The sequence below is a fragment of the Balaenoptera musculus genome, chromosome 12 (assembly GCF_009873245.2).
Source record: "Balaenoptera musculus isolate JJ_BM4_2016_0621 chromosome 12, mBalMus1.pri.v3, whole genome shotgun sequence".
In the NCBI taxonomy this organism is placed as follows: domain Eukaryota; kingdom Metazoa; phylum Chordata; class Mammalia; order Artiodactyla; family Balaenopteridae; genus Balaenoptera; species Balaenoptera musculus.
In genome coordinates this window covers 84,356,950-84,384,788 of record NC_045796.1, presented here as the reverse complement: position 1 = coordinate 84,384,788, position 27,839 = coordinate 84,356,950, and the positions used below count along the sequence as shown (strand labels likewise).

General features: G+C 39.2%; 1 protein-coding gene across 10 annotated transcripts in view; it reads left to right on the top strand.

The window, feature by feature from the left end:
* The first annotated feature begins 1,001 nt into the window (after nt 1-1,001).
* Nucleotides 1,002-27,839, top strand: part of FAM135A (family with sequence similarity 135 member A) — a 120,501-nt gene continuing 93,663 nt past the window's right edge. For 9 of the 10 annotated variants that reach the window (XM_036871253.1, XM_036871256.1, XM_036871252.1 and 6 more), the window contains exons 1-3: nt 1,002-1,139; nt 16,353-16,442; nt 17,854-17,969. In XM_036871253.1, coding sequence (XP_036727148.1) covers nt 17,948-17,969 — 22 coding nt within the window. In that variant the 5' untranslated portion in view covers nt 1,002-1,139; nt 16,353-16,442; nt 17,854-17,947. The remainder of the gene's footprint in view (nt 1,140-16,352; nt 16,443-17,853; nt 17,970-27,839) is intronic. The other variant, XM_036871251.1, reaches the window with a different exon arrangement.

The window sequence follows — 27,839 nt, the reverse complement described above, 5'->3', positions numbered from 1 at the left end:
CAGTAGGTCCTTATTGTTTATCTGTTTTATATATATAGTAGTGTGTATATGCTAATCCCAAACTCCTAATTTATCTCTCCCCCGCCCCCATTTTAAGCACTTTTAAAAGTGCAGTTCAGCGCTATTAAGCACACTCATATTGTTATACACCCTCACCACTATCCACTCCCCTCAGTTGTAAAACACCCGCCGCAGCCCCAACTTCCTTCTTTTCACCTTTGCTTTTGTAACACACTGAGCTTTCCGCACCACAAAAGGTTCTTCTGGGTTAGGTTCATAAACTGGGGTGAGTGAAGTAGATCACTGAAGGATTATCCTTCACGGGCTCCGTTCATGGAACCTAAGAGGTACACTCACTTCGCCCTCCAGCCCTTTTGGGCATCAGTAACCGATCAGTAACCATAGCAACACGGACACCTCCCCCCCCTCAAATGCAGCAACCGACTCTCCAACGGCAGCTGTCCCTTCCCTTCCTGCTGCGCAGAGTGAGCAGCGCGGGGACCGGGCTCTTCATCCCGGACCGCAGGAAGGAGGTGAGCAAGACAGAAGAACGAAGGACGCTGTGAGAAATACAACTCAAGTCCCCGCATTCCCTCTCCTCGCCCGCCGCTGGGTGCCAACCGCAAGGCACTCACCCTCCTCATACCCGCAGCCGGGCACTTCCAAAGCGCTCGCGCTTTTTATTGACGCAAACCTCCCGTTCTCGCGGGAGCTTGGGAGCGGGAGCCCAATAGGGCGGACAGAGCTCTCGAAATCTCAGTAGGCTCTGGAGCTGGAGCGGCTGCCGGGGCGCTCGGAGTGCGCGGGGGGCGGGGCGCAGGCCGGGGGGCGGAGCCTCGCTTGGAGAGGGGAGGCCGGACGGGGGCGGGGCCGCGCGGCGGGACCTGTGGCTCCCAGGTAGCGCAGCCGGCCGGGCTCCCTCGGGACCGGGCGACTGCGCATGCTCGCTGGCCGCGCTGGGCCGCTCGCCTGGCGGCATTGACGAGCCGGCTTCTCCGCGGCGGAGGTTGCGGGGCTACGATGGCGATGTGAGGGGCCCGCGGCGGGATGGTGCTGACCCGGGCGGGGCCGCCTTCTTGCAGCGACACCACGGGCTCCTTCGTCCGACGGGCGGCGGCGGAGGCCGAGCCGGGCGAGAGGTGAGCCGCCGACGTCCTCCCGTCCCAGCTCGCGACCCCCGCGACCCCCTCCTTGTCCTTCCCGCGGGCCCGGCGGGAAGCGGCCTCCTCTGCGCCCGGTCCTCCCTCGCCGCTCCGGCCCTCACCGGCCGCTCGGGTGGGAGCCGGCGCCGGGCGGCTGAAGGTCGGCGGGGACGGCGGTGCGGACGCGCTCGGGGTGCGGAGCCGCTGTCGCCCGTGCCCTCACTCCTGCCCCCCCCACCCCGTGCCCCCGGCCCCCCGGCCCCCGCCCCTCACTCCTCCTGCCCGCCCCCCTGCGCCCCCAACTGCCCTTCGCCCTCTGCCCATCCTCGCGCCTCGCTCCCGCCCGTGCCCCCCTCGCGGATCCGCTCTTCATCCCCGGTGGTCCCCCGTGGGAGGCGGGGTACCCCTTGCGCGCCTGGACTTCTCTCTCCCCCTCCCCCCGTGCATCCCTGGGCCGGCTCTTCCCTCACCGGCCAGGCTTCCTACTCCGCCGCCTCTGTCATTGCTCCTTGGCTCTCTGCTTTTCCCATTAACCCCCTTCGGTGCTTCACCTTCTCTCTCTTGTGTGAGTTTCCGACGGCGTGTTTGGCTTTGGCATCGCTCCGTGCTGGAGTTCGTTCTACGCCCCTCTCGCTGCCTGAATCCTTCCCTCTCGGTCCCTACTGCATCGCCTCCGCCTGACGGCCCCTGTCCTCCAGTCTTTCTCCATCCTGATCCCCTCTCTACTCTCTAATCTTGATCTTTTTTTTCTCTAAAACTTTTTCTTTTTTCTGTTTGCATAGGTCGAGGCTCTTAATGCCAATCCGTTTTACTTCTTATGAAATCTCTGAAGAGTTCTAGTCTCTTTTACTTTCTACCTAAAGCAGGTATCCACTCAGTATACTTAGTTCAGTTGACAATTTAATAAAATCTCTTCCTTTTCTTTCTTCGCTGACTGGAAGTATCATCAAAAGAGTGACAGTAGCAATAACCTGTTACACTTACTGATAGAGGCTTTAATTTTTAAGAATTGTGTTTGCCTGACATGTCAAGAAAAGCCACTTGAGGACAGAGCTGATGAAAATATAAAGGCTGACTTCCAAACATAAGGTTAACATTTGGAGATTTTATTGTCCTCCGGGAAATACAGTTGTCCAAGAACTAGTCTTAAATGAAATTTAACAAATTAAAAAAAAATAAAATTAGTTATTAATTTGATATTTTATACATTTGCTATTGCAACTGATTGCATCGTTTTTGTGATGGTCTCTGTAATAAATGCATAGTTTTTACTAACTTACATAATTAGTGTCCTTACTAAAGGAGAAACATGTGGGGACAGAAGTACTAACTTTTTGAATTGGGTAAAAGAACTTTCTAAACAGTTGTGGAGGTTTTTTCCTCCATGGTGATCAAGATTTGGCTTACAAAAAACTTCTCTGTGTAAACGATGTTGTAGGATCTTATTTTGAAGGCATCTGCGGAAGCAGTCACTCTCAGTGAAGTTTGCGTTTATTCTAGGGCCTAACAGCAACTGCATTATGTATTTCATTCTGGCATCTCAAAGCAGTCCACAAACAGTAAATTCTTCCTTACGTTGTCTGTGTCAGGTAGGAATTAAATTTTTCTGTTTCTGTTGTACAGAAGGGAAGCACCAAGACAAAAATGTGTCGTTCCTTATTTGAAGGTGTATGAGAGGTAAAAGTAGAAGGAGACACGTTTAGGGTCTGAGGTGGTGAAACCACATCTCTTTTGGAAGAACCAGCAGTTATTGTGTATGGTAGGCGGTGATAAACTCCTCAGCTTTTAAGATTTTAGAAATGATTTTTCCAATGCAAATAGAGATAAGTGCTGCTTCAGAAGGAAGTCTTCCCATCTTTCAAAGGCAAGTCTTTCTATTTCTAGGTAGCTATTCATTAAAAAAGTAAATTCTTACAAATTCCTGTTGGTACTTACAGTGAGTTGATTCTGTGCTCTTAGAAATTAAAATAAAGATTCATGGCGGACAGCGGGCACAGGGCTAGAAATCAGAAGATCTACACTCTTATGATGAGTCATGGCATTAGTTTGTAGAAGTCGCTTAACCTCTATACCTCGGGTGTGTCTCCCTGTAATACGTGGGTAAACAGGTGGCTGGCTACGCACTAATGTTCCAAAAGCAAAGTAAGCCCTAATCATTTAAACATGCTTAGGGCCACCACAGGCAAAAATTGCAATATAGACTCTTAATTTTTATCTCTTTTAGACTATGTCGTAAGAGTATAATTGAATGCTTAAATCCCAGATCACTGCAATTTAGATGTTTTTTTTAGATTTCAGACTTATGTGAAAAGTTTAGTAGCATGTGCCATGAACTGTGGACTAGTTTAATGTTCATATGCAGTGAAACAGCCACTGCGGCATTCAGTATGTTTGCTGAAAATGTAAAGTTACATAAACTGAAAAAGTAAAGTTAACAGGATTTTGGTTACTTCCATAAATTTCTGTTGTCTTATATTTTATCTTTGCTGTGATGTAGACCCTTGAGAGTGGAGGTTCTTTAGGGGATAGAAAGGGCAAGGATTTCCTTTGCTTTGATTCAAAGTATCAAAAAACTGCTTAAAAAGTAAGTAAGAAAGAACTGCTTAAAAGTGAGTTTTGTGATATGTTCATTGTGTATTTAAATAAATGGGTGGAGATGGGAGTATGTAGATCTGAAGTGAGTAGTGTATCGTGTTTTTTTTTTTCCTTGAGTTGTCAGGAAGAAGGTTTAGAAATGAATGTGAGTAAGAAGCAGAGTGGTAATACAGAAAAAAGTTGTTCCTAATGGGCCCAGGGGATTTTCAGAAAAATTGGAGAGCACAAGTTGTTTGGTAGGTCTAGATTTTTCAGGGAAATAGAGTGAAACGACTTCACAGTGAGTTTTACCATTTTATTTTCAAAGATTGCCACTTTTAACAGGTTCATACTTGGTTATCAATGATGTGCTAAATTTAATAACAACCTCTTTTTTCTTAATGGAAATATAAAAGTGTCAGGTCCTTTTGACTTAGGAATTATAAATATTATTTCCATTTGAGAAAACTGAGGCTTAGAGAGTCTGAATTAGAATCCAGGTTACCTGGATCTGTTACCAAAGTTAACGGTATACTGAAGAAAGCAAGAAAGCAGAAGCTGTTAATAAAACATTGTTAGTTTCTTGGAATATTTTTCAGAGAGAGGATTGTGCTTTCTGTTCTGGTTCTGAGTTTTGTTCTCTGTTGAGATAACTAGTAAGATGAAATATTTTCAGAATGTTGGGCAGATCCCTGAACTAGGTAATAGATAATGATTGTGGTTCTTTCTGAATTTCTCTTTATGTTAAAAGGAGTAACTAGTTTTGGTACTTCGGGCTATTCTGGGATTTTTAAGATATATAATAACATGATATATTCAAAGGCGTTCTCTATTATGTTACTGGCAGGTTTGTTTTGTGGCATATACAACTGAAAAGTTTATATGAACTGCTCTTAATAAATTAAATCCGATTTTCCATGTAACGTCAAAAGTATCTTTTACCAAGTGTCCCATAATGAGCAAGAAAAGTTGTTTCTCAGTTTCTTTACTTCATTCATGTAGTAAGTCAATCATCGAAATACTCTCAGAAGTTACTAACGTTCTTTCTACATTATGTTTAAAAATTATTTTTTCTATGGATTTTCTATCATATTAATACAGTTATCCAAAATTAACAATGTTCTGAGAGTGCTTCTTAATCTAAGTGTCAGTTCTAAGATGAGTAATAATAATATATTTCTCTTTTATTAGACACAACTGTTTAAACCCAAATTTTTAAGAAATCAGAAGATAGCAATGCCTTTAAACTTCAGATTTTGTATTTGTGGGTGTGAGGAATTTGAAGATTTCATGATTAGGGAATAATGTTAATTACATGGAAAATTGAATATAGTTAATTTATCAAGTGTAATTTTTTCATCAATATTGCATTCTGATTTCAGGTTTTCTTGTAGTAGGGGCATATTTATCTCATGGCTTGATGACTACTGAATCTATTTCCTAAAACAAGGTGTGGACTTTAGAATTATACAAGTTTAAATATAGGCCATGAAGTTTGACACTTTTGAGGTATTTGTCCTTTTCATTGTTTTCTAACTGTGTGACCTTGGCTAAGTTATGTAAACTTTTTGCTCCTTAGTTTCTTCACCTGTAAAATGGAGTAATAATAGCGCTTTCAGATTTTTATGAGAATTAGCTGCAGTAATAAAAGCTACTGGTATAAGAGTAAGTAATCCAAAAAGTTTTGAGTGTTCATATTTGGTTTGTATTTGATATTGCCATTTGGTCTATATTTGGTATCAACAGGGAAACGTATAGCTTTTTAAAATATAATTTGTCTATCAAGCTATTCTGCTTATCTTTCCTTTGGAGGATTTCCCTCTTACCCTCTCCCCAGAAGAGAAGAACTTAGTACTCTATTCTCTTCTTAAATATTTCTATAATTAGTGCAGTACGGTATGTGGCCCTCAGGAGTTCGTTTTTTTAAATTAATAGCTACTTTATTTATTTATTTATTTTTAGCTGTGTTGGGTCTTCATTTCATGCGAGGGCTTTCTCCAGTTGCAGCAAGCGGGGGCCACTCTTCATCGCGGTGCGCTGGCCTCTCACTATCGCGGCCTCTCTTGTTGCGGAGCACAGGCTCCAGACGCGCAGGCTTAGCAGTTGTGGCTCACGGACCCAGTTGCTCCGCAGCATGTGGGATCTTCCCAGACCAGGGCTCGAACCCGTGTCCCCTGCATTAGCAGGCAGATTCTCAACCACTGCGCCACCAGGGAAGCCCAGGAGTTCGATTTGATGAGTCATGCGTAGCAGCAAAAGGTTCTAGACCGGTGATTTCCCTCACTTTACGTGTCCCCTTTACTCTAGCGAGTCTCTTAAGCTCATCTTCGTTGATAGTCACCTTTTAAGATGAGAGATGTCACTGATGAAAGGGTGTTGTGTGTGCAAATAATCGTGGAGGCGAAAAGAAGTTTAGACGCCATCTGAGTAGTGGTGATCCTCAGAGTCAAGAGAGTGCCGGGTGGCTTGGCTGTTTTAGAGTAGGGTGTAATCCAGGGACTTAGCATGCTTAGCCCCTGAAATAGGGAGCTTCCAGAGCTGGGCAGGGTGTCGAGGCCTCAGCCAGTCCTAAAAGGACCTGAATGTAAATCAAGAAACAAGAGCATAGGCCAATATTTAGACTGAACCAAGCAATGCAGACTTAACCGGCTTAGGTGGCCAGAATTGCACCAGAAAGCAGGGTGAGAGGTGCAAGACTAGTACAGACGTCACTGGCTGGTTGTTCTCAGTTTATGGCTGTCTGGTTTGACTTGGTCGAGATTAGCTCAAAGACTGTGAGGGCCGGACCCTTGCGGACTGGAGTTCTGCTGGGCCCTAGGTGAGTGGTCCTTAGGAAAGGTGGCGGCTGAGCGTACTTTCGCCAAGAGACGCATCTTCCTACTCTCCTTGGTTTGCTACAGAACTTGAGGGTTACAGGAATCTTGTATTATTCGCAAGGTTATGAGAACAGCATTCTGAAGGCTTCTTGGGGTGCCCCTCTTTGGGGCTTCCTGTTTATTCGTGGGAGAAGGCCCAAAAAAATGGACTCAAAATTGACTAGTATTAAATGGATTGAGTTAGCCTCCTTCTAGATCTAGAGGACTTCTTTGTTCCCATCGTATTCCTATTTAACAAACTTGAATTTAACTGTACGTGTTTGATGCCCTTCCCTTCCCTGGGCCCAGATCCCAAATGTCGGTCTCAGTCCCCAGATAGCTGTCATAGTGTGAGTCCCTCATCTGGTTGGGCTTGAATTTGATGTTCCTTCATTTGGTATCACTTCCTATGTGTCTATCATAATGTGAGCATCTCACTACATTGAGTGTGAACATTTAAAGATGTATAGATTTTTGTACACTATGGCCCCTCAGTGCAAGTTTACTACATTATCTAGTGTTCATCTGAAGAACCAGTGATTTTTTTTTTTTCTAAAGCTAGAAGAAAAAGTGAATGTGCTTTATTCATTGAGAAATGATGTACTGATTGCCAACATGGAGCCTTTCTAAGGGTAAGTTGGTCCATAGGTATTTTTTACCTTATGTGGTATCTTTTGTACCTAACATCTGCGTACAATTGGGCATCATTATTTGGACGGTCAGTATAACAGGCTCTGAACCCATTTGTCCCATGACTGCTGACTTGGGAATGAAATTCAGAAGCTGGAGCCATTGGCGCCATAATTGATAAAAGTGGTGCCTTTATTTCTTAGGTTGACAAAGGGAGTGTCTGGAATCTCCAGTTTGTTCAGCTTCTTTACCCTCGGCCTTAGGAGAAAGAATATCCTCAGAACATCTATTTCGGGCTCATAGTTCAAGAGTCAAGACTGTTAGCTCTTTGCTTTCTGAGAAAGGATCTCATCATCGCCTGTGGTCTCTAGTCTTTTTTAAGGAACCTCTGAACTAACTGTGCCTCTTAGTTTCAGATATTTCTGTGTCCTCTTTTAGGTTTCTGAAACACTCAGGAGTTCAGGCTGAGCTCAAAATGTTTAGCTATTGTTTCAGGATGGGTATTGGTGGTACAGGAGCATCTCCCACATTTTTCCAGGTATCCACTCCTGGACTCCTCTTTGCGGATACTGTAGGTCTCAGCTGATCCGATGGGTGTGAGAATCCCTGGTCTTAGAAGCTAGGCACAGTGCTTATGCACCCAGCACTGTTTCTGGGGCAGTTACTGTGCACTCTAGTGATTAAGGAGTTGGCTTGGCATTCCTAGACTAAGATCCAGGAGAAATATGTGAGATACATGTAATTAAACATGTCCTAGGAGCTACATTTCAGAAAATAAAAACAAACTGATAAAATTAATTTGTATAGTATATTTTATTTAATCCAAAATTTATTAAATAAAAATTTATCCAAAATATTATTTCAAGATGTGATCAATATAAAAAACATATTAATGAGCTATTTACATTCTTTTTCTGTACTAAGTCTTTGAATCCCAGTGTGTGCTTTACATTTACAGTATATCTCAGTTAGTACACTCATCTTTAACAGTTAAAGTAAAATACAGCCCATGAAAACAATCAAGTTATGTTTAATGAAAAAAATGTCTACGCTGCTTCAGTGTTTGGATGTAAATGTAAACGAATTAAAAATTTTAAATTCAGTTCCTTGGTCACACTAGTCGCATTTCTGTTGTTCAGTAGCCATTGTGGCTGCTGGCTGCCATGTGGGATGTAGCGACTCTTGAGGGCCAAGGCCGTCTTCCGGTCTGCAGGTGACCGCGTTCCTCTGGGAATGGGCTGCCTTTCCCTGAGATGTTACAGGGGATTGTCGGGTTTGACTGTCAGAGAAATCCCTCTTCAGACCTAAGAGCCTTTCTGCGTAAGTTTCTCACTTAGTGTCAGGGGCAGTTCCTGTTTGAGGTTCCCCTGTGGCATCTTTGGATTGAGGTTTGTAGTTTACGCAGCTCAGTTCTTTCTTAGGGACCTAGGAAATGGCCCAGGCAGGGACTCTTCTTGAACAGACCTCTCAAGTTATTCTGTTTAGGCTACTTTGCCAAGGCCAGGAGAGCAGAGTGGACAGTCTCAGGTAAGCCAGGGTTCCCATAGCTTCAGAGGCGCAGATGAAAGTGACAGATATGAGCTGTCTAGCAGACTGTGCAAGAGGCCGTGAAGCTCACAGCTTCCGGTGGTGCAGGGAGTTCCTGGCAGTGGAGAGTCTCCCAGGCACGTCTGGGTAAAAGGAAAGGCTTCCTCTCTTCAATTTCTTTCCTCCTTGAGAGCGGGCAGGCCAGGATTTCCCTGTTTCATGAAAGATTCTTTACCTGATGAACTGAGTGGCATGAGAATCTGTGAAAGTCAGACATTGCAAACTTTGAATGAATTTTTCCTGTAGAGGAATTAGATTTTCACTACACAGGTTTTGTTCTGTCTGTGTTTGTTTTTTAACTAGCTGGCAACATCTAAAATTTAGGAGAAATTTAGGTGAAAACCTTTAGGAAAAACATTTTCAATATCTACTTGGAAACTTAGAAGCCTCTGATGGTGCTGGGCCAGCAAGGATTGTGTGGACCTTAGTAGCAGTGACTCCCTGTGATGGGGAAGAGCAGTTTATGAGGAGAGGGTCCCACAGATCCCCCTGGACTCTGAGAGCGCTCTGAATTTTTCTTTCCTTTCTTTTTTGCCTACTCTTCTTTTCCTTTAGTTTCTTCTCCTTTGAATTTTTTTCTTCTACCAACATATAAAAATAAAAATAATTCTTTTTTGTTTTTTGGGGGGGAATGAAAAATAGATTTATCAGTATTTCTCTGTATATATCTGTACACATATGTTTCTACTTAGGGAATAATCAGTAAAAAGGGATGAATTGAGGAAAATTAGGCATCAACAAAAGAACAAAAAGCACAGCAGGATGTGAGAGGAAAAGTGAAGGAAATTGCTAACAGATCTTGGACTTATACTGGTAAAGGAATTTTATCATAAAAGTTTATTCGTGCAAGACTGTTTTCAATACATCAGTGTAATGATTCCTTTCAAGTCGGTTGGGTTTAAATAGGAGAAAAATACTAGTAGTTAATATTTATGGAATATTTAAAGCTAATTTATTAAGTGTTCCTTAAAATCTTAAATTAAGTGCCTGCCGTGTGGCAGGCAGTGGGGTACAGCTGTGAACTGAGTAGTCAGAATTTCCTGCCTTCATGAAGCTTACATTTTACTGGGGAGAAAGAATGAAGACTACTAAGTAGGATCTTTGGTTTGTTAAATGGAGATTAGTGCTGAGGAGAAACAATAAAGGAGGAAAGAGATAGGGTGTGTCAGGAGAGAGAGTCCTGTTTTAGAGGGTGTGGCTCAGAAAAGCCTATTTGAGAAGTTAACGTTTGAATCAAGACTAGGAGGAGTAGAGTGAGTCATCTGGATATTCTGGAGGGAAGGGTGTTCCAGGGAACCACTGCAAATGCCCTGAAGCAGGAATCTCTTTGGTGTGTGTGGCGAATAGCAAGGAAACCATGTGACTGGAGTGGGCAGACTGGTAGGAGATGAGAACAGAGAAGTGATGGAAGATCTAGATTCTCTAAGGTTGTCATACAATCCATTGTAAGGCACTACTGCTGAACGTGGTGGGAAGCCGTTGGGGGTTTGAATCAGAACAAAGAGAGACAATTTGAATTATTTTCAAATAATATATGTCATTATATAGCATTTTATATTTTTACTGTATATAATTATATAACATAACTATTAATTAATATATGTAATACATAATATAAAGGATCATCTGTCTTCCTCTTTGAAAATAGCCTGGAGGGGGGATGTATTACTTAGGGTATAGGTTAGGTACAGTTGCTGTAATAAAGAGTTATAAGACATAAAAGTCTGAACAGCCTAGGTAAGTTCGACATCTGTGCTCTATGAAACCATTCAGGAATCCAGAATCTTTCCATCTTTCTGTTTACCATTCTTCAGGTTTTGTCCTAATCTGTGTGGTCAATACTGGGTCACTATTAAGAAGGTATTCTGGCCTGTAAAAAAGGGAAGCAATGAAGTCCAGGGCAAAGAATTTCCTTTTAAACAAATGAGGCAGACATTGCATATATTACTTCAGTTTGCGGTCCACAGAAAGGATCGATTGGCCACGCTTGCCTCAAGGGTGGTTCGGGGACGTAGTCTCCGGCTGGGTGACCATTCAGCAGTGAGGAAGAGGAAAACAGAAGTGACAAGTAGTTGACCACAGTCTTGCAGTTCGGCACCAAATATCCATGTGTATCCTTCATCCTACCTATTGAAAACACTCCAGCTCCCTTCCCCAAAGGAGACAACCCAGGTGCAATCCTCTCGTTGCACTAATCCAACTAAGGGATCAGTACTTCCTGTCAGATCCGCAAGTCCAGTGACCTGTAGACAAAACAGTTATTTGTTCCTCCCTTACCCCTCCCACATACACTGAACATATCATGGTGGATCAGAAACAGGAAAAGAATAATAAAATTTTCCATTTGGGTAAGTAAACAATGAGAGACACATAGAGGTCTCTGGTTGAGAGTAATGCTGGGCAGTAATGGTGTAGCATCTATTATCCTTAGTTCTGCTTTCTGGTAAGAATGCCTATATTCATTGCACTATGACCCCTGTCTTTGCTGTCTGGGTGTTTCTTCCTTATGTTAACCTCCATGACCACATCTGAAGTTGGTATGGAAAATTTCCCAACTTTGGAAGGTATATAGCTTTCATAGTCAGTTTCCTGCTACTGCAGGCTTGCTATCCTGCAAGTGACATGGTCACAGGTGTTTGTAGGTTAGCTTATAATTTCTGTGACAAATACAATTCTCTCAAAAATATAGTAGGAGTCTTTTATGTTTGTCTCCATTCCGTTCTGGTGCCAGTGACTATAGCAAAATTGTTTCCTGGTGTAGTTCTTAAGCCTGCCTTATTTACTGCTCTCTGTGCGCTGACCACTTTATCTCATTCTAATGGCCACTGTCTTGAAGCCATCTGAAACAGCAGGCATTGGGGGGGGTGGGATGGCAGCACCCTAAAATATAATCTTAGCCACAGCGCTAGATTCTTTCGTTTCATCAAGAAGTCTTAAAAGTTCTGCGAAAAATGCCATTGGTAATTTGATAGGGATTGCATTAAATCTGTAGATTGCCTTGGGTAGTGTGGTTATTTTAACAATATTGATACGTCCAATCCACGAACAAGGTGTATCTTTCCATCTGTTTGTGTTGACTTCAGTTTCTTTTGTCAGCATCTTGTAGTTTTCAGAGTGCAGATCTTTTGCCAACTTAGGTAGGTTTATTCCTAGGCATTTTATTCTATTTGAAGTGATGGTAAATGGGATTGTTTCCTTAATTTCTCTTTCTGATAGTTAATTGTTAGTCTGTAGAAATGCAACAGACTTCTGTATATTAATTTTGTATCCTGCAACTTTACCGAATTTATTGATGAGCTCTAGTAGTTTTCTGGTAGCATCTTTAGGGTTCTCTAGAACAAAAAATTTTAAGACTTGTATGGAAACACAAAAGACCCCAAATATCCAAAACAATCTTGAGAAAGAAGAGCAGAGCTGGAAGAATCACACTCCCTGACTTCATACTATACTACAGAGCTACAGTAATCAAAACAGTATGGTATTGGCACAAAACCAGACACATAGATTGATGGAACAGGATAGAAAGCCCATAAATAAACCCACACTCTTATGGTCAATTCATCTATGACAAAAGAGGGAAGAATATACAGGGGAGAAAAGACAGTCTCTTTAATAAGTGGTGCTGTGAAAACTGGACAACTGCATGTAAAAAAAATGAAATTGGAACATTCTCTAACACCATATACATTTAGGATTAAAGACCTAAATGTAAGACTGAATGCTATAAAACTCCTAGAGGAAAACGTAGGCAGAACACTCTGACATAAATCATAGCAATATTTTTTTTGGATCCATCTCCTAGAGTAATGGAAATAAAAGCAAAAATAAATAAATGGGACCTAATCAAACTTAACAAGTTTCTGCACAGTAAAGGAAACCATAAAAAAAAAAAAAAGAAAAGGAAACCTACAAAATGGGAGAAAATATTTGCAAATGATGCAACTGACAAGGGCTTAATTTCCAAAATATACAGCTCATACAACTCAACAACAAAAAAACAAACAACTCAATCGAAAAATGGGCAGGGCTTCCCCGGTGGCGCAGTGGTTGAGAATCTGCCTGCCAATGCAGGGGACACGGGTTCGAGCCCTGGTCTGGGAAGATCCCACATGCCGCGGAGCAGCTGGGCCCGTGAGCCACAATTGCTGAGCCTGCGCGTCTGGAGTCTGTGCTCCGCAACAGGGGGGGCCGCGATAGTGAGAGGCCCGCGCGCCGCGATGAGGAGTGGCCCCCGCTTGCCGCAACTGGAGAAAGCCCTCGCACAGAAACGAAGATCCAACACAGCCATAAATTAAAAAAAAAAAAAAAGAAAAAAGAAAAATGGGCAGAAGACCTAAGTAGACATTGCTCCAAACAAGACATGCGATGGCCAATAGACACATGAAAAGATGCTCAACATCGCCAATTATTAGAGAAATGCAAACCTAAACCTCAATGAGGTACCACCTTGTACCGGCCAGAACGACCATCATTAAAAATCTGCAAATAACAAATGCTGGAGAGGGTGTGGAGAAAAGGGAACCCTCCTAACTGTTGGTGGGAATGTAAGTTGATGCAGCCACTATGGAAAACAGTATGGAAGTTCCTCAGAAAACTAAAAATAGAATTACCATATGATCCAGCAATCCCACTCCTGGGAATATATCTGGAGAAAACCATCATTTGAAAAGGTACATGTACTCCTGTATTCATCGTAGCACTGTTTACAATAGCCAAGATATGGAAATGACCTAAATATCCATTGACAGATGAATGGATAAAGAAGATGTGGTATGTATATACAATGAAATACTACTCAGCCATAAAAAATGAATGAAATAATGCCATTTGCAGCAACATGGATGGACCTAGAGATTATCATGCTAAATGAAGTAAGTGAGACAGAGGAAGAAAAATATCATATGGTATCACTTATATGTGGAATCTAAAAACAATGTTACAAGTGAACTTATTTACGAAACAGAAATAGGCTCACAGACAACAAATTCATGGTTACCAAAGGGGAAAGAGGGGGGAGGGATAAATTAGGAGGTTGGGATTAGGAGATACAAAAACTGCTATATATAAAATAGATAAACAGCAAGGACCTATTGTATAGCACAGGGAACTATGTTCAATGTCTTGTAATAAAGTATAACGGAAAAGAGTCTGAAAAAGAATATATATATGTAACTGAATCACTTTGCTGTACACCTGAAGCTAATACAACATTGTAAATCAACTATGCACCAATACAAATTTGTTTGTTTTGAAAAATAAAGTCTTAATAGAAGTCTTTGAGAAAAGTACTAATAATCTTATCTCCTGATAATGCGGGTACTAAGGACCCACATCTCTATATTTCCTTCCATCTTACCTTGCAAACTGGCCAGTTCTTGCCTGAGTAAATGCAGCAGAGAACCACTGACACACACAAATATTGTGGTTCTTTTCACCTACTTTCCCTGAAGTTCTGGGTTTTTTATGGGCACCAAGTTCTGTAAGTTAGGGTAGGCAACAGTTTATGGAATGTTTTGCTCCATTATAACCAGGTCACCGTTATCCTAGTAGTATGTTTCCCTGTTGCCTGCTACCCAGTGACTTAGCCACTGCCACATATTTTAGGATTTTGTTGTGGCAGTACTCTAATTTTGGTATTAATTTCTGGGTTAAGGAAAAGGCTGCTGTAAAGGGATCCAAAAGTAAAATGGCTTAAATGAGAAAAAAGTTTATTTCTTCCCCAGATAACAGGCCTACTAATTTAGGTGGTAGGGATGCTATATTCCATGAAGGAAATGAAGACACTAGAGGGGTAACTACCAGAATGTTGGATCTGGGCTCAGATCCTCAGCCTTGTTTTAACCATTGTGCTGTACTTATGTATATTTATCTCTTCCTGGTGGCTAGTGAGCGCTTTGAGGTGTTGGGAACTTAGCTATGCCTGGATCTCTTGCATTTCCTAGCTTATAGTAAGTGTTCAATAAATGTTTGAATGAATGAATACCTGTTTTATATCTGAGTAAGTTAAGGCATAGAGACCTAAGCAAACTTGAGTCACAGGGCTGGATCATGATCTGAACCCTGCACACAAGAATATATGTACAGGAGAAGCTGTCTTAGAGAAGAGGCTACTTCCATGAGATGGGGCATATCTTATATAAAGGTAGTATCGTTTTGATCTCCTTAGGAATAGTTACTGTAAAAATCTTTTGATGTGATTATTAAGGTTTAAAATAACAATTATGGAACGTGGTAAAGTCTATATCTGTATGATGGAGAGAAGAAAAAAAATGTATGAAGAGAGAATGTGGTCTTTAACATTTTTAGTACCTAAATAATTATACCAAGGGCGAAAGACTTTTTTAAAATTTAAGCAATAAATATTTGGAGTGTGAAAAAACTATCCATAGCATATCCAGGCAACCTTTTTCGTCAAAATATTTTAAATAGCTCATAGCATATGTGTGTATGTATATACACACATTTCACATATCTGTGTGTGTGTGTGAAGTTTCAGAAATCACTCCACCAAGGGAAATACATATTTTTTAATTAATTTTTATAGGAGTATAGTTGCTTTACAATGTTGTGTTAGTTTCTACTGTACAGCAAAATGAATCAACCATATATATATACATATATATATATATACATATATATATATATATATGTATATATATATATATATCCATCCCCTCCCTTTCGGACTTCCTTCCCATTTAGGTCACCACAGCGCATTAAGAAGAGTTCCCTGTGCTATACAGTAGGTTCTCATTAGTTATCTATTTTATACATAGTATCAATAGTGTATATGTGTCAATCCCAATCTCCCAATTCCTCCCACCCCCACCTTTCTACCCTTGGTGTCCATACATTTGTTCTCTACATCTGTGTCTCTATTTCTGTTTTGCAAATAGGTTCATCTATGCCATTTTTCTAGGTTCCACGTATATGCATTAATATACGATATTTGTTTTTCTCTTTCTGACTTACTTCTCTGTATGACAGTCTCCATCCACATCTCTAAAAATGACCCAATTTTGTTCCTTTTATGACCCAGCAATCCCACTACTGGGCATATACCCAGAGAAAACCATAATTCAAAAAGACACATGCACCCCAATGTTCATAGCAGCACTATTTACAATAGCCAGTACGTGGAAGCAACCTAAATGTCCATCGACAGAGGAATGGATAAAGAAGATGTGGTACATATATACAATGGAATATTACTCCGGAATTACATAATTTAAAATGGTGAATTTACATCTTAAAAATTAATAAGCTTATACTGTTTTGGGTATTCATGAAGATTGTTTCTGAATCACTGGACTCAGAAAGTACTCCTTTATTATTGTACTTTGAAGTATATACAAGTGAATCATAACAAAGATATAATAGTTAATATTTATATGTGAAACTGTGAATGAAAACATCTCTAAAACTTATTCCTAAGCCTTATGGAGGATATGGATCTTTTAGATAAATTGAAAATACTAAGTAACTAACGAAGCATAGGTTTCCTGAAAATGGACATTTTTATGTCTGCTATTTTGTTTGAGATGTTATTTTTTCTTTCTCATAGGGGGAACAATATTTTTTTAGCAAGAATCAGTAACTGGAAGTACAACATTGGTTATTTAATGATATTAAAATGAAGTTTTGATCAGCAGAGGTAAGAATATGGCATTTAATTCATAATAGATCAAAATATTTGCCAGATTTCTATGAAGAACTATTTTAAGAACTGAAGGGTCTGAGAATTTATCCCACGTGCAAAGTAACAAGTTAGCCTGCTGCAGCGCCATGGATGTGGGCAGGAGACATGAGATTCCTGGATCAGAGAAAATGATAGTTTATAGGCATGGCAATAGCGGTGGCTAGAGTATGAGGCCCCCTGCGTAAGAGTAGGTTGAGTTATGGAGGGGACCCCTGAACTGAGGAACCCAGATCTTTTATAATGGGCAATGAGCCTGCTGGCTTGTGCCTCAGGGGAGACTTTATTACATGGCGCAGTAAACAGAGCTGCCCTTAATTCCAGTGTGAGACACTGTCTCTGACTCCTAAGACTGTTTGCTAAACATATGTCCTTGAAAAATAGTCCGGAATAAAGGCAGTCAGTGCCTCTGCTTGCAAGACATGGCAGAAACACAAGACTCTCAGAATTGTCTTTCAACACTCTCTTACTCCAAACTGCTTTTTAAAGCATGTGTCACTGATAAGGATAATTGTAATAATGCTTTTTGAAATAGTGTGAAGATGGAAACCACTGAAATACCCAACAGCAGGAGATTGCTTAAATTATAACATTCACAGTATGAAAGTTATTAACTAGGTGTTCATCAAAAAAGTAAAATAAACAGGTTATAAAATGTACATGTAGTTTGATCCTACTTTTATAGAAATTGTACAAATGTACACACATATGAAGAATATATACCAAAGTATGTATTTCAATGGATAGAATTGTGAATATTTATTTATTTTTTTTGCTTGTCTATTTTTTTTAACCTCTTGAAAATGAACACTTTAGGCTTTTGTAATGAGGGAAAATTTTTTTTTGAATTTAAAAATGAACAGTCAGTTAAGAACTTCACCTGACAGAGAAAAAGCTTCATGAATTTAAATGGGAATTAAAGACTGTTAATTCTTTTGTTTTGACTCTGAAGTTGCCTTTATATGCGATGTAGAACTAGAAGAGAATAATTAGGTAGCTTAATTTTTTCTTCAAAAGTTACTGTTTTATCTATGATAAAGTCAGAACTTACTTTTAGCAATTTGCTATATTATTTATTATCACATAGTTGTCACGAAGGGAAACAAATCTTAGAAAATGCATTCTAACAGGGCGTATCTTCTAGAGTAGTGCTATTTAGTAAGTATTTCATTAGTAAGTATGTTTAGTGAGTATAGATTCTGGTGCTATATAGTCGAGTCAGGCTAACTTAGGAGCACTGAATTAATTAGCTTCATTTTTATTTCCTGCCTATGTTTCATACTCTGAAATATGTTTAATATTAGTGATTTTGTAAGTTGGCATTTTTATTGTGCTTCTCATGATTTTTTTTTTCCCTTCTTTAACCAAGGTGCTGTTACCAGATTTGTCTTCTGAGTATAAATTAAAAATGACTGAAGTTCAAGCAATGGTAGAATTCTCCGTGGAGCTAAACAAGTTCTACAATGTGGATTTATTTCAGAGAGGGTTTGTATTTTAATGTGAAAATTATATATTTTGCATAAGATAAATTGTACAGTTTTCATTTAAATTTAATTACATATTTTTGTTCCACCATATATAAGGAAAACAATGAGCTATGTTCAACTATTTTCTCAGAAATTTTATTTCTAAATATATATTTGAGTATATTCACATGGATTTAATGATAATGCTGGATATATTTAACATGTGTTTATGAATTTGTACTGAGCATTGAGAGGATTTTAATGAAAATGTTTAAGATCTAATTTCTGCTTTTTCAAAGCTAACAGTGTGTGGGGAAAATAAAACATATATACACAAAACACAAAATGTTGTAGGAACACAAAATGTTGACTCCTCAAAAAGTATATATAGAAAGTGCTCCGGGAATCAGAAGAGGAAGATATCTTTCTGGGCTCGTACGTTAGGAAAAGCATAATGGAGGGATAGGATCAAGGTATGGATAAGATTGATAGGCAGAGGATAAGGTGAAAGACCCTCTTAGTAGGAGAGTACATCATGAATCAAGTCTCGGAAACAGGGATGAACAGGTTATTTTAAAGAGTAGTAGGAGGTTGGATATTCTCTAGTAGAGTTGTGGAAAGATAGTAAAGAGAGGAGAGGTTATGTGTGTGAAAGGCTTTTGATGTCTGGAGGGATTTGGGTAGCCATTGATGGTTTCCAAGCAGGGATGAAATTGTCACTGTTACTACAATCAGCACTTACTGACATGATGAAGAGCATGGTGATATTGGATGGAGGGTCGTGTAGAAGAATTAGAGGCACAGGGAGCAGTGGGGAGGTGCTCACGATGTCTCAAGATACAAACCTGAATTCCTGTGCTGGCAGTGGTAGCGGTGGGGCTGTGACCGACCGGGATAGGATGAGAGAAATCTTCTGTTGTTCGTCTGTCTGTCTTGGCTCTGCCATCTTGTTGAAAAAAACAGACAGCTGTGCTCTGCTCTGCTCCACGTGGTCTCTCAGGACAGCCTGGGCTTGTTCTCATGGCGGAGGCAGGAGGCCAAGAAAGAGAGCAGAAGTGGCAGGATCCCTTGTATTGGCACACTTGTTTCCTCACTGCATTCTGCTGCCTAAGCAAGTTACAAGGCCAGGCCAGGTCTGGGCTGGTGGCTCTCTGGCCAGTGAAACTCAGTGTAAAACTTTATGGGGATTCTGTATGTCTGATATAGTCCATTCCATGCTCTGAAACCCACACCCACGATTGTTTCTTGAGACGTGACTACTCTCTCAATGAATCACTACTATTTGGAGGTCAGAATTCTGTGGGATCACGCCCTTTAACTTCCTAAAAGCCTTTTTGTCAAGCTGAGAATGTCTACTTAGACACTGCCCTTAACTCCTTTGGAGATCTAAGAAAGGGATTTACAGCCACTCCCTTGATTAGATCTTTGTAAGCAGTTTTATTTTCCTCCCCAGGAAGTCTTGGTTCCTCTAAATTCTGCTTGTGAAATGATCAGGTCTTTCTTTAGCTCATCTCTTTCTTGCAAAACCTTACTACCCTTGCTAGGAGCAACCAGGTGACGTTTCCAACATTCTGCCAGGAAATTAGCTTGCTCGAGTCCAAAAGTTTCTTAGGTACAGTGTCTAACTGCTTCTAAGTTATTGTTTGAAAGCATACTGACCAAAAGTTTATCACTACAAAACATGGGTCACTGTTTTTTCAGTCTCCTGTAGTTTCTGCATTATTTTTCTTGCCTCTGTAATTGTAGCTAACCGTTACTTCGGTCCCAAAGTCAGTGCCACATATTTTAAGTTTCGCTAGTACCCATTTTCATATTAGTTATTTGTTGCCACAGTAATGCAGCTGACGACAAGCACAAAGCCTCAGTGCATCACAGCAGTAAGCATTTATTTTTGCTCACAGATCTGTGGATCAGCTGAAAGGTTCTGCTGATCTGGGCTGGCCTGGTTCATCTTGGCTGGGCTCACGAATTCACAGTCAGCTGGCAGGGTGCTACCTCGTGCAGAATGGCCCCACCTGGGTGCACCCAGCTCTGCTTTATCATCTCTCATCCTCCAGCTTATTGTCATAGAGGAAGCAGGGATCCAAAGAGAGAGAAGGAAACTGTACAAGAAGACGTTTTAAGACCTAGGCTTGGAACTAGCTCACTCTTATCTCCTCCACATTGTACTGCCCAAAACAAGCCATAAGGCCAGCCCGGATTCAAGGGATGGGGAGCTACACTCCACTTCTTAACGGGAGTCTCATTGCGAGAGTGTGGATACAGGAGTGGAGGAAGAAATTGAGGACATTTTAAAGTCAGTCTGCCACACACTTTAGCATCTTTTGGTTTTTGTTATTCTGTGAGGTATTTTGGGGAATAAAGAGTAGGATTTAATGAGTGACTCCGTGTGGAGGATGGTGCAGAGACAGAAAAAGCATAAAAAATATGTGTGTGGAGGGTGGATTTACGTGATCTCTAGGATTACCTAGAAATAGCTCAGCAAAGAAAAAAATGAATATGTGAATCAAATATGGCAAAATCTTTTTCACAGGTGAAAAATGGGCAGTGGGATATGGGTGCACTGTTCTACCTTTGCCAATTGAGAATTTTTAAAGAGAAGAAATTTGAAAAGATAATGCCGAAGTTTCGAATCACACTGACTTGGACAATATTAGTGATACTGAAATAAGCAATGAAGTTGAAGGGGGGCCATGGTGTGGGACTCAGAATTGGTTCATTTCCATATGTTGAGTTTGAGGTAAGATACCAAGTGGAGATAGTTCTTAAATAATTGGAGGTTTGGAACTGGAGATAAGGACTAAGTGAACTGTTGTTCCATTTTATTGTCAGCCGTCGTAAACATAGCACGTATGATTGCTGCTTTCATTAATTTTCTGTTATTCTGCAATCTAGTTTCCACATCCATTGAGGACTTTTGAAGAATATTGTTATGTTACTGATCTTTCTAAAATCTAATAATTAGAGGCTCATTGTCTTTAGATATATTGCTTGACTTGTTTATTTGTAAGAATATTTTCAAGGATATAACTTGCTCTTTTCTATTCTGATTTATCAGTTCCTGCCTTTTAAACCTTTTCTTTATGCTTCTTATTGAGTCTTTACTACCTTTGCCATAAGCAAGTTAATTTAGAGCTCATGTTTGGCTGTTATGTTAAAAACTGTCGGCTTTGATAGATAAACAGATAAATTTATCTAAATTTATATTTAAATGTTAGGAAATAGAATGTATCTTTTCCAATTTATTTTCTGATTTATGAAATGACTGTTTAGGAGACTGAGATGAGAAACTTACAAATTCAGGTAATGAAATGCAGGCAGAACGCAGAGAGACTGCACATTCAGCTCCTGACCACTGCAGTAAAGTGGGTATTGCAGTAGAGTCACATGAAGTTTTCGGTTGCTCAGTGCATATAAAAGTGATGTTTGTACTAAACCGTAGTCTGTTGAGTGTGCAATAGCATTACGTCTAAAAACACAATGTACATACCTTAAGTAAAAAATACCTTAATGCTAGAAAATGCAACCGTAACGTCAAAGAGCACCAATCATAGAATACCATAGCAAACATAATAACAGTGAAAATGAAATATTGCAAAAATTACCAAACTGTGACGCAGAGACACGAAGTGAGCAAATGCTGCTGGGGAAAATGGCACCGATAGGCTTGCTCCGCACAGGGTTGCCACAGACCTTCAGTTTGTAAAGAAACACATTATGTGCGAGGTGTAATAAAGTGAAGTGTAATAAAACGAGGTCTGCCTGTAGTCCTGTGCAGTATTTTACTTCAGTGTTTTTAAAATAACATCAATAAATATCTTACTGAACAGCAGTAGAGTCATAGCCCAGCAAGAACTAAATAGAGGTGGAGTTTGAGGAAGCACTTGTGCACGTTTGGTGATGGTCCTTGTCCTGCGCGCCCACAGTGTGTAGTGTTTAATTTTGACACCGTTGCTGTTACACGGTAAGGAACCGACTAGGCAGGGCCTAAGCTGTTGGCAGGCGCAGAAGAGAGAGAACATGTGGCATCTGAGTAGGTCTGTTTTTACTATAATTACACTGTTTTTCCTTAATGGTAAACCAATGGCCCAGATACTAACAATTGAAAGAAAAACTAGCTGTATTTTCATTTTAACCTATTCTGTCTTTTTTTAAGTATGGTAGATTGTAAACTCTGAAAAGAAAATTGAGACTCTACAGCATTGATTATAAATTTGATGTTATTAAATGGTATGTGGGCGTATGTCTTATATAAATGAGAGATACAAGAACTCAGTGTAACTAACTTGTTTTGAGTTGTTTATTATACTAGAAGTACATGATTACAAGTTGGTGGACTTCCCAACTGACTCTATTCAAAATTCGTTTATCAAGAGGGCTCCAAAGGGGGAGGAGAGATCGCCTTTTAAATATACAGGGAAAAATGTTATTTAAACACCTGTTCTCAACAGCATAAAGGATAAGAGAGTGGGATTAAATTGAAGCTGTAGCAATTTCAGTTAGGTATTAAACTGGAGGGGAAATTTCCTCTCTTTGGAGACCATTGCAAAATGATGAGAACATCTTTTTCTGGAATTCTTTAGGATATTTCTATTGAGTACTCATCTGCATACAGTTTGTTACTAATTCAAGAAGAGGTGAGGCACTTTTGCCAGAATGTAGATTAATGCACTGCTTTCTTCAGTGAGAAACTCTTGCTAGGAAGAAAAAAAAAAAAAAGACTAGCTAAAACAGTGTGTTCTGAGATGGAGTCGGTTTGCTTTATTTCACTGCAGGTTGGTAACATGTCACAGAGATGCACCAGTGTACGTACCACAGTTTAAAGAACACAGCTTTAGAATATCAGTGAATGGCTTCTAGAATGGAGTTGAGTTTAATTCATTTCAGAAGGAAGCAGATGGACTAACGTTAGGTATTCTCAAATATTTAGAAAGTGTGGGAACTTGGGCAAAGTGTTGTATGTTTTAACATTCTTTTGTAAAGCAAGTGAAATGTTATCAGTTTGATTTGTTTCCAGGTGTGTTTGGGACAGTCAGCAATCCAGCATACTGCTGATAATAAAACAAGTAATGAGGGAAACGGCCATGGGGTGCAAGTTGAAACGATCATAGTAGTACTTTGTTATTTTTTATTTTCTTTCGCATGTAGTTTCCCATAAAACAGTTTAATTACATACCTGTAGCTACAACTGCTTTCCCCAGTCAGTCCTAGCACCATTCCCTTGTCATAAGCTATACTACTGCAAGGTGAATAATGTATTATGATTTGGAAATAAAGAAGATCAAGGATATGGACTTAGAAATTGTTTTCTTAGGTTTCAGTAACATCACAAAACCGTGGAGCTGAAATCCTCTTAGGAAAGGCCTGTAGGACCCTAGAAACCAGGTTCCATACCACAGTCTTTAAAGGCTCTGAACAGAGCAATCTTAAATCCCTTACATTTATGATTCTGAGGTTGTTAAACTCATGGGAAGTTGACAGTTTGATTTAAAAATGATTGTCAGCCAACAGAGTCAGAAAATTTCCTGCTGATTTTTTGGATTATTGACATTGATTACAACCTTGGAAAAAATGATCCCTTGTCTATAATGTTGTGTATATGTTGTATAAAGTTCACAAATTGAGGACTTCTGATTAAGTGGTGCTGATTGGACTCACAGGAAACCACCTCAAGTTTCCTTCAAGGCCTTCAAAACTATCTAAAATTGTCTGTTTCTTCAGTAAGGTATAAGAACTGAGAATACTATCTAAGAAGTTCATCACTTTCTCAGGTTTAAATGAATCAACCATTCTCTGTAGTCAGAAAAGTTAGTTTTCTCACAGCAATTTACATCAATTATTCGACTACTTCTAAATCTTTGGATTTCTCTCATTATTGTGTCCTACCTCATTTTTAAAAATCGATGCCATAGTATAGGTCTGCCATTTGTGGCCTGTGTGAGATAGGATGTCTGCATCCTTTGAAGGATCATAGTGATGGAGCATAACAGTCAGTGATGGAGCTGATACTGACTGAGTATACCAACAGTTAGCCAGTACTGGCCTTGAATGCATCTGTGTTTGAAGTATAAATAAATAGAAGAAATCAAATTAGGAACTGTGAAAAGAACTATAGAAAACAGAAAAAAATAGTTTAATATTAATGTTGTCAATTAAGTAGAAGAAAATCTTTCCATTAAAGGACAGTTGTTAGGAGAAGTGTCTACACGAAAATCAAAGCATAAATGACGTGACTTCAAGGCAATGCGAACACCAATGGGAAGAGAAACATGAAACTTATGAATTTGTGTACTCGTTAACAAAGTGTACAATAATGTGTTTCCATAATAATGCAAATATGTAATTTAAGGAACAATTTGCGTAAAGAGGAATTTATTTATGGGTCAAATATTACTTAACCCAGGGACTATCTGTATGGATTTTATGAGAGTTCCACCTGTAAATAACAAGATGCTCTCAAAGAGGTAACCAGTAAATTCGGCTAGATAATAAACAATAAGAATAGATCTTTCCTGATCTTAATAAAGACTTTTTGACACAGCAAGTGAGCTCATTGTTTTCTTGACAAAATTAAAGAATGGATTTTAAAAGTTAACATATTGGGGTAAAAAGTTTATATTTCAAAAATTAAAGAGTTAAGTATCCAGTTTCAAAAGATTTTACCTAAAAGGAAATAAGAATCTGCTCTGAAGCTTTTTTCCTAAAATTACTCATGATCCTACAATAACGCCACAGCCTCTTCGGAGCTTTGCAGGGAAGATGTAGTGACCCAAGTAGTCTGTCTTTTGTAACAGTAGGAAGATATTCTAAGAAAATACAGAGTCTTGGAAAATATACTCTTTACTTACTCTTTTTGAATAAATTATTTGTGATATGTTCTTGAACAACAGGAAAGGGAGTAAAAATTTAGAACTCTAAATTAAGGAAGTTGTAATAGGAGATTAGCTTTGAAACTTATTGAAATGATAGAAACAAGTCAAAATAATAAATATATTTACAAAATTAAATCTTAGAGTTTTTAAAAACTGTCCATTTCAAACAGATGAGTGAGTTGGTTCTCCAGATTTATTAATAAAATATGGAAAAGGAGAATGACAGTGGGGGAAGTAATTGTTAAATTCTGCATCTTACATAAATGAAAAGCAAAATTTTAAAAAATGTCTTTCTGTAAAAACCTATACCTATATACTAATGTTTTTGAAAAACTTATTTGCTTTCTAATGGAATTAGAGATTATATGTGGTTATTACAAAAAAAAAAGGCAAGTTAACCAGAGTCGACATAGCAAATGAAGGAATGGAGAAAGTAAGCAACATCAAAAACAAAAAATATAGAATAAGATGACAAGTGCAAACATTTAAAATTATTGTGACCATAAAACTCAAATAGTTTTAAGTTTTCCGGTTTAAAGGCAGACTTTTGGATTTTAAATCCAGTAATTTTTCTGTTTATAACAGACATACCCCATGTTTTGAGAACAGATGCCTACAAATTAAAAGTGCTAATTTGGTGAATTGAAGCTTTTATCATTATGAAAAGACTTCTGTATCCTAATAATGCTGTTTGCTTTTAACTCTGTTTTGTCTAATATTAATATTGTGACATCAGCTTTCTTTTGGTTAAAATTTTCAAAGTGTACCTTTTGCCATTCTTTTATTTGCAGACTTTCTCTATCCTTGTATTTTCAATTTTTCTATTGTAGACAACGTACAGTGGGATTTATCTTTTTCATTCTCTAGGGCACTCTTTGTCTTTTAACTGGAGCATTTGGTCCATTTATATTTAATGTAATTGCTGATATATTTGTGTTTATATCCATTATCTTATATTTTGTGCTTTCTGTGTACCCTCTTCTTTTTTTCTCCCTGTGCATCTCTTTTTTTTTTTTCATGTTCTGATTTCTGCCAAGATCTTCAGGTTTATTCTTTGAGAGAGATTTTCCTTGTGTCTGGCCTTTTGGGAAATACCAATCTAGGACCCACTTTTTGTTTCTTTAAAGAAAAGTTTAAAACATTTGAAAGTATAGTAAACACATATATACCTATAATCTAGCCAACAATTATCAAAGTTTTTTCTCCTTATTTCACCTATTACCCTCCTCCCCAATCTTTTTTTAGTATCTCTAATACAGGAAGACTTTTGTTTTTAAAAATCTGCAAAACCATTATTGCACTTAAAGAAATGTTTAAAATAATTTCTTGGCATCAAATAAAAGAGTGTTCTCATTTCTTCAGTCATCTTATAAATGTGTTTTTATAGTTTGTTTGTTTGAATCAGTATCCCTCCAAAATTTACAGGTTGTATTTGGGTGTTATGTCTCTTAGATTTCTTTTTAAATTTGTAATTGCTAGTTTGATCCAAAAGCTTGATTAAATTCTGATAGTTTTTGAGAAGAGTCCTTCATAGCTGATGCTGTGTCCTTCCTGTTACCTTATATTTGGGGACATAAAATGTCTGCCTCTTTTCATGAGATTGACTCAGGTATTGTCAATCTGATGCATCCATTATAAAGTTCCCCATCACTTAGTTGATAGTACCTATTCATAACTTTTGTCCAGAGTCATTATTTTATTTTACTAGGGCGTACAAAATGGTGATATTCTATTATTCCTTCTGCATTTATTAGCTATAATTCTGTGAAGAAGACTTTTGCCTCATTAACTATTTGGCTACTCTGAAATACAGTTTATACAGAAAGACATGGCAAATGTTTTCTTCTTTTCCTTATTTACTAGTTTTCAGAATATTGTGTTGTTGCTCTAGCATCTTTCAAATATCATCAGTTTTTATTTAGTACAGATATATCTCGGATATATTATGAGTTCAGTTCCAGACCATTGCGATAAAGCGAATATCACAATAAATAAGTTCACAGGAATTTTTTGGTTTCCCAGAGCATGTAAAAGTTATGTTTACACTTAAAAAAGTAAATGTGCAATGGGATTTTGTCTAAAAAAAAATGCACATACCTTAATTTAAAAATACTTTATCACTAAAAAATGCCAACCATCATGTGAGCCTTCAGTGAGTTGTAATCTTTTGGCTGGTGGAGGGTCGTGCTTCAGTGTTGATGGCTGCTGAGTGATCAGGATGGTGATTGCTGAAGGTAGGGGTGGTAATGTGACAAAATAAGACAATGAAGTTTGCTGCATTGATTGGCTCTTCCTTTCACGAACCATTTCTTTGTAGCATGCAGCACTGTTTGGTATCATTTTATACACAGTAGAACTTCCTTCAAAATTGGAGTTAATCCTTTCAAACCCTGTCCCTGCTATATCAACTAAGTTTAATATTCTAAATCCTTTGCTGTCATTTCAACAGTCTTCACAGCATGTTCCCCAACAGTAGATTCCATCTCAAGAAACCACTTTCTCTGCTCATCCGTAAGAAGCAACTCCTCATCCATTCAAGTTTTGTCATGAGGTTGCTGCAATCCAGTCACATCTCAGGCTCCACTTCTAGTTCTTGTTCTCCTGCTGTTTCCACCACATCTGCAGTGACTTCCTCCACTGATGAGTGAGTCCCTCCAAGTCATCCAGGAGGGTTGGAGTCAACTTCTTCTGAACCCCTTTTAATGTTGATATTTGGACCTCTTCCCATGAATCGTGAATAGTCTTAATGGCATCTAGAATGATGAATTCTTTCTGGAAGGTTTTCAATTGACTTTGCCCAGATCGACCAGAGGAGTCACTGTCTCTGGAAGCTATAGCCTTATGAAATGTATTTCTTAAATCATAAGACTTGGGAGTGGAAATTACTCCTTGATCCGTGGGCGGCAGAATAGATGTTATATTACCAGGCATGAAAACAACATGAATCTCATTGTCCATCTCCAGCAGAGCTCTTGGGTGACCACGTGCATTGTCAATGAGCAGTCACATTTTGAAAG